The 14,446-nt window shown below is 24.0% G+C and overlaps 4 protein-coding genes across 4 annotated transcripts; all 4 read left to right on the top strand.

Annotated features, from left to right (window-relative positions):
- Positions 1 to 170: 170 nt before the first annotated feature.
- Positions 171 to 1,587, top strand: PY17X_1402500 (conserved protein, unknown function; the record flags this gene model as incomplete). The annotated part of the gene is made up of 9 exons (XM_022957393.1): positions 171 to 246; positions 334 to 338; positions 463 to 556; positions 726 to 754; positions 853 to 912; positions 1,011 to 1,073; positions 1,165 to 1,241; positions 1,341 to 1,386; positions 1,546 to 1,587. 9 exons carry the CDS (start codon positions 171 to 173, stop codon positions 1,585 to 1,587), a joined length of 492 nt encoding a protein of 163 aa, XP_022812793.1.
- A 1,334-nt stretch (positions 1,588 to 2,921) lies between these two features.
- On the top strand, positions 2,922 to 3,569 carry PY17X_1402400 (early transcribed membrane protein 13; the record flags this gene model as incomplete). Its single annotated transcript, XM_022957392.1, has 1 exon — positions 2,922 to 3,569. One exon carries the CDS (start codon positions 2,922 to 2,924, stop codon positions 3,567 to 3,569), a length of 648 nt encoding a protein of 215 aa, XP_022812792.1.
- A 2,521-nt stretch (positions 3,570 to 6,090) lies between these two features.
- Positions 6,091 to 6,776, top strand: PY17X_1402300 (Plasmodium exported protein, unknown function; the record flags this gene model as incomplete). The annotated part of the gene is made up of 2 exons (XM_725452.1): positions 6,091 to 6,219; positions 6,384 to 6,776. The coding sequence occupies 2 exons, from the start codon at positions 6,091 to 6,093 to the stop codon at positions 6,774 to 6,776; spliced, it is 522 nt and encodes a 173-aa protein (XP_730545.1).
- A 2,526-nt stretch (positions 6,777 to 9,302) lies between these two features.
- Positions 9,303 to 13,899, top strand: PY17X_1402200 (cytoadherence linked asexual protein, putative; the record flags this gene model as incomplete). Its single annotated transcript, XM_022957391.1, has 8 exons — positions 9,303 to 10,041; positions 10,171 to 10,749; positions 10,837 to 10,890; positions 10,990 to 11,052; positions 11,180 to 11,491; positions 11,580 to 11,738; positions 11,827 to 12,593; positions 12,694 to 13,899. 8 exons carry the CDS (start codon positions 9,303 to 9,305, stop codon positions 13,897 to 13,899), a joined length of 3,879 nt encoding a protein of 1,292 aa, XP_022812791.1.
- Positions 13,900 to 14,446: the final 547 nt, after the last annotated feature.

The following is a 14,446-nucleotide window of genomic DNA, read 5'->3' as shown; positions in this document are numbered from 1 at the left end:
GAAACAAAATTTAAAGAATATATGTTTAAAACAATATTAATAATTTTTGTTTGATGTTGTTAATACAACATGGTAAATTTTTGATATCTACATATATTTTCGTTATATACATGCCTATTTAGTGATATATATGTACTTTGCTTTTATCTTATTAATTTTGTATGTACAAAATGGAACAAAATAGTAATAATGCGCTTGATAGATCAGAAGGAGTGGCAAATAATGAAAATTCAATTTTTTTCGGAGGTAATGCATTATATATATATATATACATATATACATATACACATATATCATAGAAAAATAATGTTTCCTTTTATTTATATTTTTTAGGAGCGGTATGGAATTATTTTTGTTCCAAATAATATGTTTTACATGTACATTATTAGGAGTGATTAAACAAAGCGCATATTTATACACTTAAAATGAGTAAATAAAAAGACAATTTTTATAATTTATTAGGGACTATTTACACGAATTATAGTTATATTTGTGGATATCCTAATGTTAATAAATTTACTACTAGACATAAACATAAGTTGTGATGGATATTTACGTAAGAAATAGTTATACACAAATTTAGTAATATGCATAAAATAGAAAGGGGTTTAAAACATGGACCAAGGAATTTCGTCGAAATGTATATGCTCACATACGATATTTTCCTTTAACGAGTATATCCACCTAAACAATTTATATTTTTTGATCGTGTATATTATAAATAGGCACATGGATCATAGGAGCAATAATATTAGTAAAATTTTATATGAATTACATAAAATATATAAACCTTATTTTAAAGGAAATAACTAAATAAACAAATATATATGTACATATATAACATTTTTGAAGAGTTTTTTCTTGATGTCGTTTATAAAAAGAATCCCAACTTTTCTAAAGGAAGATAAAGGAGTAAATATATTGTAGTTTTATAATAATATATTTATTAAAAATTGGTGCTTATATGATACGTATAACTTATTCTTAATATTTTTTTTTTGCATATTTAGCTATTTTCAGAGTTTATTTTAATGTTTATATTTTTTATATGGACATATTTTGGGACTATCCAGGTATAACGTGTTAAGAATTTATATTTGTTAAACTATATATATATATATGAATAATTAATTAGTTGGTTGTTTTTTTCTCTAAATTTTATAGATTAATAAATCAAATGCTTGCCAAAAAATTGCACCACATTTGTTTTGGACTGTGTTCACCCTAGTAACAACAATTTGGTAAACATATAAATAATATGTATATTTATATTTTTTTCGCATCGTTTTTATAAGGTTCGATATACATATAACTGTAAAACACGCATTTTTCCGATTTAGGTGTTCTATTGTAGGATTGATTTTAAGTTTAATGATTATAACAATAGTAGGAAAAAAAACAAAATTCTTTCAAAAAATGCGAGAAAATAATTTATTTAAAAAGAATTATTTAAATAAAAATATAGGATATATGTGTATATATATAATGGAAGAAAGAGATGCCATGATTAAATGGTGCATATAAAACACAATTTTTTTTCGTTAGGGATCGTTTTTTTTTACAAAATCAAAGAAAGTGAAATTATAATTGGATTTAAATTTTGGGGACTTGATAATTTATTGTTAAAATTTTTTTAGTAAAAATTTAATTGATCAACATAATGTTGTATTACTAAAACGTATAACATTATTTTATAAAAATATATAAATTATACAATCATGGCTATTCTCTTGATATGCATTATTTAAATAGCATAAAAATGCATGGCTATTTTATTTGCTTTTCTCCTTAACCCATAAAATATTTTATATATAATTTAACATATTAATAAAAAAATGATAAATTAAAGGTAATATTAAATTTAATTTTTTCATACAAAATATACATTGGGAAAATGAATCATTATATTGTGGTATAAGGCATATTATGAATTAATATAAAATAATTATATTTTATAATGTTTCACATGAAATGTGTTTGGCTATACACGTGCAGATTTAGTGGCTATATCTATAATTACAACCATTTCAGTGATAAAATATATTGAACGATATGGTCAATATTTAAAAACATATAATAATATGGTATAGTAACGATTTACAAAAGTTAAAAGAGGGTGTTAGCATAATATCTGACATTGACATGTTCACATTCATTAGAATATATATATTATTATCTTTAGTTCTAAGTATAATTTTTCTTGTATTTTATTTGTTTTTTTTTTTTTTTTTTTTCAATGGTTTTATTTAACATAAATATATTTTTAATTAAAAAATAAACATAATAAATTATTTTTACCATAATTCCATATTTGATATAATATTTGCCCACAAAAAAGTGACACATTTAAATGTGTTAAGTGACTATGTTAGCAAACAAATGGTAGATTATAAAAAAAAGGACATGTGTATATTTAATTTGTATAATTAACATAGATGAAATAATTTGATCTATAATATTTGAAAATATAAATTTATTGGAAATAATAAATTATATATATTATATATTTGTTAATTTAATATTATAAGGCATTTTTTGTAATATATAATCTTAAATATATATTTTAAAATCACCCTTTGAATTTAATAAACAACATCATTTTTGTTTATTTTGTGGTTGCATGCAATTATTCGTATTTGGTAAGCCTATAAATAAAAATGCCTCAATTTTTCACATGCATAATTTATATTAATAAATATTTTAGAGTATGATTGACAGGAAATATTATTTATAATAGCATCACATTTATCATTGTGACTCAAAGATTATTCTTTGCTTAATAATTTTTTGTTGACACATAAAAAAAAAATATAATATTAACAATAATAATGATAAAAATTTGTACATAATTATTTGATCTTTATAGTAATTTAATTTTTTTTATTACTTAGACAAATAAAAAATATATGAAAGTGTATAAAATGAACACTCTCAAAGTTTTTTTCGTTTTTTATGTGTTATATATTACTACATTTTTTTTTAACCCTTGCTTTTGTGAGGATGCAGATTATTATTCAGAAATAGATGATGGGGCATTAGATAGCATTGATACTGCTATAAAAAAAAAAAAGAAGAGGAAATCAGTTGCAATTGCTTTGTTATCATCAGGATTAGTGGCAAGTGTTATTGGGGTACTTTATTATATGTATAAATCTCATAATAAAGGAAGACATGATTGGAATAAAGGTTTTAATTTTTTCCCCTTTAATAAACAAACAGAATATAAACAACCTGATGGTGAAAAACCAAGCACTAGTACAAAATATGAAGAACCATTAGGAGTAAATAAAGTAAATATAAAAGGAAAATTAAAAGAAAACAATAATGATATTGATGTTCCTTTGAAAAGGTTTAATACATTTATGGATAATGTGAAACTAGCTGCTAAACACCATTTCAGCAATTTATCAAATGAACAACAGAAATATTTAATCAAGGATTATGATTACTTAAGGAAAATTGTCCAGACTTTAGATGAAAATAAGGATGTTAATATTTCAAGAGCCCAAGAAGATATCGCAGTTTTAGGCGTGGAGCATTTTCTTAAAGAACAATATCAACCAAAATGAATATAAAATTATAATATATATAATTTTGCATATGTTTGTGTAACTGCATTTATAGCATAGTATATAGATGCCTATATACTATATTGTATATTAGTTTTTTTTGTATTATAATTTGTAAAATAAAGAAAATATAAATATATGTGAAATTAAAAAACGCATGGAATTTTTTTAATGTACTATTTTATTGTTATATAAAACAATATATTTTATTTTTGTTTTATGCACTTAACATTATATATAAATAATTCAATATTAAGATCTTTTACGATATAAAGAGATCACGAAAAATAAATATAATTACATAAATAATACAATTAGTAATATATAAGTGAAAAATAACAACTTTGCAATCACTATATATTTTATAAGAATAAGGTTAAAAAGGACAGAACAAAAGGATGCATATTATTACTTATGGTTATATTGGCAACAATTTTCATGCATTCAAACATATATAAGAATATAACAAATGGCTGGAAAAGTGTTTATGATTCATATGGCTATCCAAAATAGAATAAAATACAAGAAAAGGAAAGATAATAAAAGAAAAGATAATAAAGAAAAGATAATAAAGAAAAGATAATAAAGAAAAGATAATAAAGAAAAGATAAGATAATAAAAGAAAAGCATGAAAAGGCGTAAATAGATATAAAAAATCGATGGATATAGATGTTTCGTTTAAAAATACAATTATTTATATTTTTGTAAAGATCATTAAAATGGAATAATATAATTTTTATTAAGTAGAATTTTTCCTTTGAGCAACATATATAAGTTTATGCATAAATATTAATGTAGCAACAACTAGGTATTATATTGATTTAAAAAAACTTATCTAGTTTCTGTTACAAATTTAAAGAAACATTTAAATAGTATTTATTAACGAAAATAGATTTTAATACCTGTATTTGAGGGGGTCTACATTCTAAGCAAAATTAAAATTTATATAGAATGCGAATAATTATATTTATCCTGAAATATGGTAATAAAAAATATCACATAAAATATGTAATTTTATTTTTTGGCATAAAAAAATATTTATTTTAATAATTAAAAAAAAATATGAAAATAGATATAGAAACAAAAAATATATATTACATATAATTTTGTAAAGAAAGTATTATTACTTTCTTTAACAAATTACGTTGTATTAACAACATTCATTATTGTTTACTACACCTACTTGCATACAACGTCATGGTAGATAATTTAATATGCTAATAGAAAAATAATTTGGAATTATATTTAATCATAAATAATTTTTTTTAATAGAAAAAATTTGTCACTTTTTTATATCATGTAAATTCGTTTAATATATATTAAAGATTTTATTTATGTTATGCATGCGAAATAGTTGCATATTTATATAATATTTTTTTAATAATTTCCTGATATTAAATTTTTTACTAATATAAAAATATATTTACCCGTATCTACACCAACATGATGCATAACATCAAATATTCTTTCTTTATAAAATAAAAAATAAATTAAAAATGCATTATTTATGCACATAAATATCATATGATTTTAATTTAATTTTATAAAATATTATTAGGTGGTATTATTAATAATAATAATTAATAATAATATGTTCATTTATATATTATAATTATAAAAAAAAAAAAATTTTTTCAGTACATACATTTTTAAAAATTATTTTTTTATAATTATTGCATTAGATATTTAGGTATGTGCACAAAAAAATAATGAATACATCACCGACCTGAACCTAAGTTTAATAATTAAAAAATGCATGACAAATATATAGGTTGGAGGGATATATTTGCAAATTTAATTTATTTACTTATTAATGAAAAAAATATTTAATTGCATCAAACAAATTTATATATTAAATATGCATAAAATTTTAAAAATTATATAATAAGGGTATAATATTCCCATTTTAAATAATATATAATACGCGATATATGCCTTAAAAACATTTTTAGTTTTTTATTTTATCTTAATTTATGATTGTGTGTATAAAATAATTTTTTTTAATGACCCCTTATAATTTAAAGTATAAAGTATAAACAAAAAATATAGTATTATAATAATTATATTAATTAATAATTAATTTTTAATTAAATGCGCATAATAAATATTTTAGATTTAAGTGCCGTATAATTGATAAATTAATTTAAAATTTGTTACTTTGAAATTGCTTCTGTATTCCATAATGTATACAATATTTTATTATTTTTTTTAATAATAATATTTTTATTATGACGATTATATAATTTTTTAATATATTCTGTGTGCGAATCTATAATAAATAAATAATAAATAATAAATAAATAACAAATAAATAATAAATAATTGATCCTAGATTGTTTTAGAAAATAAAATTAGAAAGTATTAAATTAAAAAAATTGCCAAATAAATTTTTTATATTATCTAAAGATTTTATATATAATAAAATAATATATTTTAATATAAAATATATTTTTTGGGGATATAACAATTCCTCTAAATTTTTGAAATATTTGATTAAAAATAAAATATAAAATTTGCGAAAATGAATACTGCTAAAAGTTCACAGATTTCGAATAATTCCTCTAAAAAATCCACAGCTAGCTCATTAAAATTAATATCGAAAGTTCTTGGAATTACATTTGTTATTCTTTTTTTTTATTCCAACGGCCATGTAATAATATAAAAAATACATATAAATTTGTAATTATATAGCGAACATGCATTTATATATTATTTGTATTAGCATAATAATATAATGAATGTTTATGTATATTTCGCGTACGTGGGCGCATGTTTAATTAATTAATTTAAATTATTTTTTTTTTTTTTTTTCAGAATGAAAATATAGATGAACATGGAATACGAAATGTAAGACATTTAGCCGAATATATGCCAAACATTACAAATCCAAGTGCAAATGTATACCATTTCAGTAGAAATGAATATAACCAAGAAAGAGAAGAAACTAGAAATAATTATAATTCCTGGACAAGCGGAGACGTACCAAATAATGGTCAATATTCTGAATATCGAACCTCTACCTCAATTACTGATAATATAAAATCACGTGCTAAAACCTTTGTCCATCTATTAAAAACTTACTACTACTATTGGATTCCTATGGTCTTAGGTTATTATTTTGCTTTGAAGAATTTGGGACCAGACTGCACTTTGTTGATAACAGCAATAATGGGTGCATTGTATTATATTCATATAAATTCTGCGTAAGAATATATATAATTTATGTGTAGATATAAAGAAAATACATATTTTTTAATATTCATAATGATTTTATGTTGTTCGTGATGTGATTATTTCATTATTATTATATTATTATAATATTACACTATATGTAATTTTGTTTATATATAATTTGTAAAATTTTAAATAGAGTTTTTAATTGCATTATTATTGCTTATATTCTGTATAAATGTACATACAAGTAAAAAACGTAAAAAGTAACTATTTTCATTAAATTATGAAATAATTGTATAAAAGAAATATACAATTTATATAGTAAATTTATTAATTTGTTATTTGATCAATGCATAATATATATAGTAGTTTGCTTTTGGGGGGCAGATCGTTTTGAAGTATTATTTATATAATAGCCCCAAACGTATTTAATAACATAGAACAAAATGATTCGGATATATGATGTATATTTATTATTATAATTTTTATACTAATCCTAAATCTACTATTATTAAAATGTCAAATCGATTTTTACATAATAGTATTATATTGTTTTATATATTTCCTATGTTATTAATTATAGTATTCCTTATTAAGAATAAATTGACAATGTCTAGGTAATTATTTTGTGTTTTGTGTGCGAAATATATAAAATTATGTGATGTTTTATTTTGTATTCCTTTTGTCAAACACATAACAAAAATAAAATAAATATAATTAACTAACAAATATTGGTATTTAGGAGTATATCATGTTTTTACTTGGCTTGTAAACAAATCTTTAGAATGATTAAAGTAGGAAAATATGTTGTCAAATGCTTTTATAAGGGTTAGGTAAAAAATATGATAAGAAAATATAAGTGTAGTTTCTTTTAATCTTTTATTAAAATATATTTTTGTGTTATTAGTTTTTATGGTATAATACAATTTTTATTAGAATGATTTATATGCATAACATGGGGAAATTCATTTCTTTAAAATATTACTGAATACAACATATAGTAAGCATTCAAATATTACCACGATAATTATTAATCCAGTGTTGTAAAGAGTGCGAAGAAGTTTAACCACACAAACCAAGTGCATAAAAAGATTAAGAAAAGTAATAGGGTAAAAACATATATATTGACTAAATTGGTGTTTTAGAAGTATATTTTTTTGTTTTTTTCAAGAATCTAATATGCCATATTGTGTAGGTATTATATATCGATGAGTAATAGTAGCAATTTAACAAAAATGTAATAAAGACGTTTCAAAGTTACACTTCATAGCTACTTCAAAAAAAGAGAAACAACCTGAATTATATAGTATTTTTCTTAGAGTAATTTTTGGGAGGCTTAAGTTTTAGGATTTAGATATGGAATGTTTACAAATATACATAATAAAATAGAAATTTTTTATATAGAAATTATCAAAAAACTTAGTATATAATGAATTATATTTTCTTGAAAAAATAGCATAATAAATATAAATGTGTATTCCAAAACAGAAAAAAAAAACTATATATGAACAAAATTTTATGCGAAAGAATAATTAAATCCCCAAATAAATATTTTTTTATAAGAATAATTATATAATTAAATCATTCGTATATAATGTTATCATAGATATATTACGATTGGAGAAAATATATAATTTTAAATGTGCATGTGTATTATTGTTATGGATGAAAAACGAAAAAAAAAAAAAAAAATTAGATAAAAAGGTTCATATAAATAATAAATAAATTTTAGCCTTAATGAGACCTTTCAATGCAACGTATTAATTAAAATTAGCATATTGTGCACACTTATTGAACACATGAAATGGTATTTGAAAAAATAATATTAGTGATAAATGATAGGGGCTTATTTAAAAAAAATCTATTCAAATTATACTGAAGTTTATGGTAACGTATCCGTATATTGTTAAGGAAATAATTGATAAACACCTAGTGTAAAAAATAATTATTACTTTTTTTCATAATTTATATTTTTAATTTGTTTAATTATATTATATCGACGCTCCATTTATGGTAGGTATGGTTACCATAAATGTGAGAGTCGAAAAAAAAAATATATATATATATTAAAAAATATAGTAAATGCACTAGTGAACGAATATAAAACACACAATTGTCTCGGTGTACTGGTGTATTGAGTAAAAAACGTAGCTACTATTATTTTAAAAAGAAAAAAATAAAGAACATATAGTAATAAATTTAAAGTATCATTTTAAATCATAAATGATATAATAAAAAAAATACACACATATAAAAATATTATTATTTTATATAATAATAAAAGGTTATATACAATTACATGTACATGTGTACCTTATTCTTAATAAAACTTTATAAATAACAATGTATATATAATATAAAATTATTATTTATTCTTATTAAATCATTCTTAAAAAAATTAATAATGCAAAGCTCTATTAATTTTTAATGTGTGTACCATATTTTCACATATAAGTTTCGATATATTTTATGTTTTTGATATTATTGTTTTTGAATTTTAATGGAATTGATATGGCTATAAAAAGATAAAGATCATATATATATTAAAAATTAGGAAAAATGGTGTCAATTCGTAATATAACCGAGATCACCCTTGTCGCATTGGGTGTGATAATTGGGAATGCGTTTTGTCATTCCGCTGAAGATAATATTAAAGAATTAAAGTATATGCTTGATAACAAAAATTTGTATGATAATTTAATGAAATTGCAACGTGAATTAATAATGTCATTAGAATCTGATAAAATAAAATTTCCAAAAGCAACAAGTGAATCTAGGGAATATTTTGATATTTCTAAGTTTAAGGTAATAAATTGTAATGATGGTGATGAGACTGGTAGTAGTGTTGAATGCGTTGTACCAGAAGAGAGGACAGGTTTGGAGGATATAATAAAATATGAGAATATTGCAAAGTCTGAGGGGATAAAAATGTATAATGGGGAGAATTCGAGTTTGATTAAGAGAAAGATGATAATTATAAGAGGTTTGAAAATAGCAAAATTGATGGTTTTGGGTATGAATTTGTATAAAGAAACGAATGATTTTAAAAAAGCTATAAAGGGGGTGAATGATGCATTATATGGTGAGGTGGTAAGTAACAATGATGGATTAAATGAATTAGGGGGAAGTGGTGACCACTTGGATATGTTGATACATGATGTTGATAAGAAAACATTGTTTGAGAGCGATAATGGTTTTTTTACGACGGATGGAACCTTTGAGTTTGGGGATAATTTGGATATGATCGCAAGGAAACACAGGATAGGGTTGTTTCATTTGATCGGTCCACACTTCCCAGGTAGGGCACCACAAACTTTATTTTGGACTTGTTTTACACTAACATTTGTTTTTGTTGATTTTTTTTTACGTTAAATATTTGGATCGCACCAACATATTTTTTTTTTCTTGATTTCGCTTTTTTTTGCAGCACTTGGGCACTTTATCACATTGTCATTGGCATTGAAAAACTATGAAAACTTTTTCGAAAAGGGAAAGGGGCATTTTATAAGCTGGCAAAAACTTCTGAGCTTTAACATGTCAGATAGATTCAAGGCACTTGACTTAATGTGTAATGTCGAAGGAACATATGATATAAAAAAAAAAAGAAGAATAACTTATTTAGAGCAAAATAGAAAGGGAGCATTTGATGAATGCAATATTTTAGAATTTTTAATTCATTATTTTAATAAATATCAATTGTCTTTAATTTCGAGGACATATGGTGATGAATTTCAGTCGTATTACCTTTTGGAACATAAAGATATGAAAGAAGAATTTTTTAGATTTATGTGCGATAGTTCAAAGAATTGTAATATATACAATAGCAGTATTTTCTTGAGCAATGAGAATGATGATAGTAAGATTGTATTGAAAAATATGAAGTCGTTTAATGTAAGTGCACCTTTTAATGTGAAGGACAATTTTTCGGTTTTTTCGAACAATTATATGGATTTTTCCCCAAAGCAAATAGTGTACACGCACTTCTACAACCTAGCCGGAATATTGAGTAAGTCTCGATGTATCTAGTATGATATCACATTATTTATTTTGTTGTTTTGCTATTTATATTTCTTCTATTTTATTTTTTTTGTAGATAACGAAATTGATGCATATGTAGGATCTTTGTACCTACCCGGATACTACAATAGTAACTAAAATATATTCATGTCTATTTTATTCGTTATGGTTTATTTGTTCTAGTTTATTCGTTATATGTGTTAATATCTTTGATTTCCTTCCTTTGCAGCGATCCAACTCGCCTTTGAAGATGAACAAACTTTGAAGGAGCAATTCAAAAATTTAATAAAATGTAATTTTAATATTTTATGATACATGATTCACACATATGGATGTATATATTCGTATATATGATTCATATATGGATGTATAAGTTATTTTTGTATCTATGGATGCATAAACGTTGTTGACATTTGTAGGTGTTGTGAAATGTAACGCATATGATCAAAAAAACTCTTCAAAGAAATCAAAGAAATTATCAATTAAGGAAGAAAAAATAGTATCAAAATGTAACATGTGCAAAGGAACTTTCGATATTATAACTTGGAAAAATGAAAACAACTTATCAATGGTTAACAAATTTTATAATTATGTTACAAAAGTAATTGAAGCTAAAATGCTAGGAAATATAGTGAGCAATATTAATATTTATGACGAATATGATAACTTTTTATCAAATGATTTAAATTGGTACACATTTTTATTTTTCCTCCGATTAACAAGCTATAAAAGTAATCACAAAAAATAAAAATAGTTCTTTTTAAATATTGATATAGAAAAATATGTGTACTAAAATTTGAAAATTTTGCTTTTTTGCAGATATTCATGAAACAACTGTGAGTGAAGCTATGTATATGGAATTGAAAGATGAAGACACACCTGTTCAAACAATGGTGACAGATCATTGGTACCCATCTTGCATAAAGAGAGCTTATACCTTATTTATAAAAGCACACGTAGCTCCGAATCTATTATCAGGTAAACTATGTTGTGAATTTTCTACAATTTTATGTGCGCTCAATTTGATATGAATTTTCTATAAGATATATTGCATGCTTCTTTTTAGTGTTGGAAGGCTTATTAAAACCCGATACAATTGAAAAGATGAAAAATGTCGTGCAATACGTTATACACGTAAACTCTTTTATGCAACTAGATTTTTTCCACGCATTAAATGAGCCAGTACTTGGAACATTCAGAAAAAACCCTTTGTCTAGGGATCTTGAATCTCAATTAGTTCAATGGTGTTTTCAAATTTCTTCAGGATACTTCTTTTTACATTACGATGATCCATCTAGAAAAGCTGAGCTTTATAGAAAACCACGTTCACAAAGATTTGTAGCTCCTAAATTTGACGAATTAGTAGAAGTATTTAAGAGATATATTAAAAGTGGTTACGAATCTTATTTTAAACAGAGGCATATAAAGAATTTGATAGAATTGCATGATACATTTAACATAAGTAGTAAAGTAATGATGATGAGAGATTCGTACGAATTATACTTAAAGCATTATAAAGATACAATTTTTTTTGCAGAACCATTCATTATAAATAAATATTTATCATTAGTTCCAAAATTGCGCAGAATGACTGAAAGGTTTAATTTTATGTTTCATTATACACCAGGAAATGCTTACAACTTTTACAAATATGGTATGATTTACGGGTTTAGGCTGAACAAAGAGTACTTAAAAGAAGTGAGTGAAGAATTAGTATCCGTTTATAAAGCAAACAAAAAGACATTCAGTGATGTGACATTCCTACAGACGCTGTACTTGTTGTGCAAGAAACTCGAGATCAGCGCTGGATCTCACAGGCGTAACGACTCGACGGTACGAAATTGTGTTATTTGAACGATTTATTCGTGTGCATATTTGTGTGATATTGTGCGTATTTTATATGTAATTTTGTATAATTTTGTTTCCTTTGCAGAGCATTAGCAACATTTTCATGCTAAACGTTTCGAAGTACTACTCGCGATTAAGTAAAGAGGAACGATTTAATGAACTTGACAATAGCATGAAATCCAAGTTTTTGGCGAAGACGCTATATTCCGCTCTTCATACAACATTCTCAATAAAAATAAACAAAAATCTTGATAAGTTGGACAAAGAGTATACGAAGACGAAATTAATTGAGTTATCTGCGAATGAGAATGCTTATTTCACATATGCATATGCATATTATGGTAGCATAATTGACACCATAACGAACAGCTTGATGCCATTGTATGCGAAGAAACCCATTACACAATTGCGTTATGGAAAAACTTTTATTTTTGCGAATTATTTTGGATTTACAGCACAAATATACGGAATGCTTAATCTTAATAATATGAAGATGCTGTGTGAGAATCAAGCAATTGCATCGGCGAACAGCTATTCCATTGAGAAGAAGTCACAATACTTAGGAAAGAAATATTTAGCAATTATCGCATACTTTGGTGTGCTCAGGGGGTACGGTGTGAAGCAATTTCCAAAGGGATCAGACTTTTTGCGTGATGTATTTATTAAGAATACTTTTTTCCATGTTTCGATGTACTTCACTATGCATATAGGTACTCTTCTATGGTTAGAAAGTGGAAGAGTGCTTCCAAGGCCACTTTATAACGAACTACAAGATCAGACGAGCGATATGTTTATACAAGAACCACCAGAGAAAGGACCATTGCATGCACTTGGCAGAGATTTTATATTTGGCATGGTTACCTCATTTAGTTTTCTGTTTTCAGTTTATACTATTTTCCGTTGGTATGCATTCTATACAAATGTGGTATACTTCTTTATTATGCCAGTAAGGTTTTTCAGTTCTTATCATAGACCTTTCCAAAATTTCTATTCCACACTCACAATAGAAACTATGAAAAAAGTAACGGTAGATCCAATTTTAAAGGTGGTGAACAAACTATTGCGAAACCTGAAAAGTAAAAACGAGTACAACGAAATTATAAATGCTAGATTAAGTGACACAAATTTTAAGAAATTTATAGGAGGAAAGAGAAGTACTGCAATCATGCCGAGTATGACACAACTGATAGATTTAGATAGAATGGGCTATACATTGTATAAAGATGACAACGTTCTCTTTGAGGATGTGGATAAGGAGGAAGAGTTCCTGAACAAAAGGGGCATGATATAAGGAAAATAGAAAGGAAATATTTACTCGATCTTATGTTTTTTTACTTTTTTTACTTTATTACTTGATTTTGTGTTTTACTTTTTTGATTTATGACGAACTAAGAAATTAAAGGACGGTAAATTTAGAACGATATAAAGTTTTGATTGCACTAAAGCTTAGGAAATGGCTATGTGTACGAGTTCTATATGTAAAAGGTGAAGGTGGTCTAATGAAGTTTGTAACAAAAAATTGTGAATTTTTAATTAATTTACAAACGTGGTTTTCGGGAACCCATATTATGGGTCAGGATTATGTGCTATGGGTTATTTTTTGAATAATATTCTAGGTTATATCTTTATTTGATTTTTTATAATTTGAACAATAATTAAATATATATACCATCACATATGTTCAATCACGAGGTAAAGTTCAAAAGTTCAAATATGGAACCAAAAATGGACATAAACTAATATGAAATGGCGTGTATAACATTTTTTCATAAGTTATAATATATATAATTGAGTGTTAATATAGATATTGGATATATATGAATTCATATTATTCTATA

Source organism: Plasmodium yoelii (assembly GCF_900002385.2).
Source record: "Plasmodium yoelii strain 17X genome assembly, chromosome: 14".
In the NCBI taxonomy this organism is placed as follows: domain Eukaryota; phylum Apicomplexa; class Aconoidasida; order Haemosporida; family Plasmodiidae; genus Plasmodium; species Plasmodium yoelii.
The sequence above is the reverse complement of the archived record's forward strand: the minus strand, read 5'-3'. Positions and strand labels throughout refer to the sequence as shown.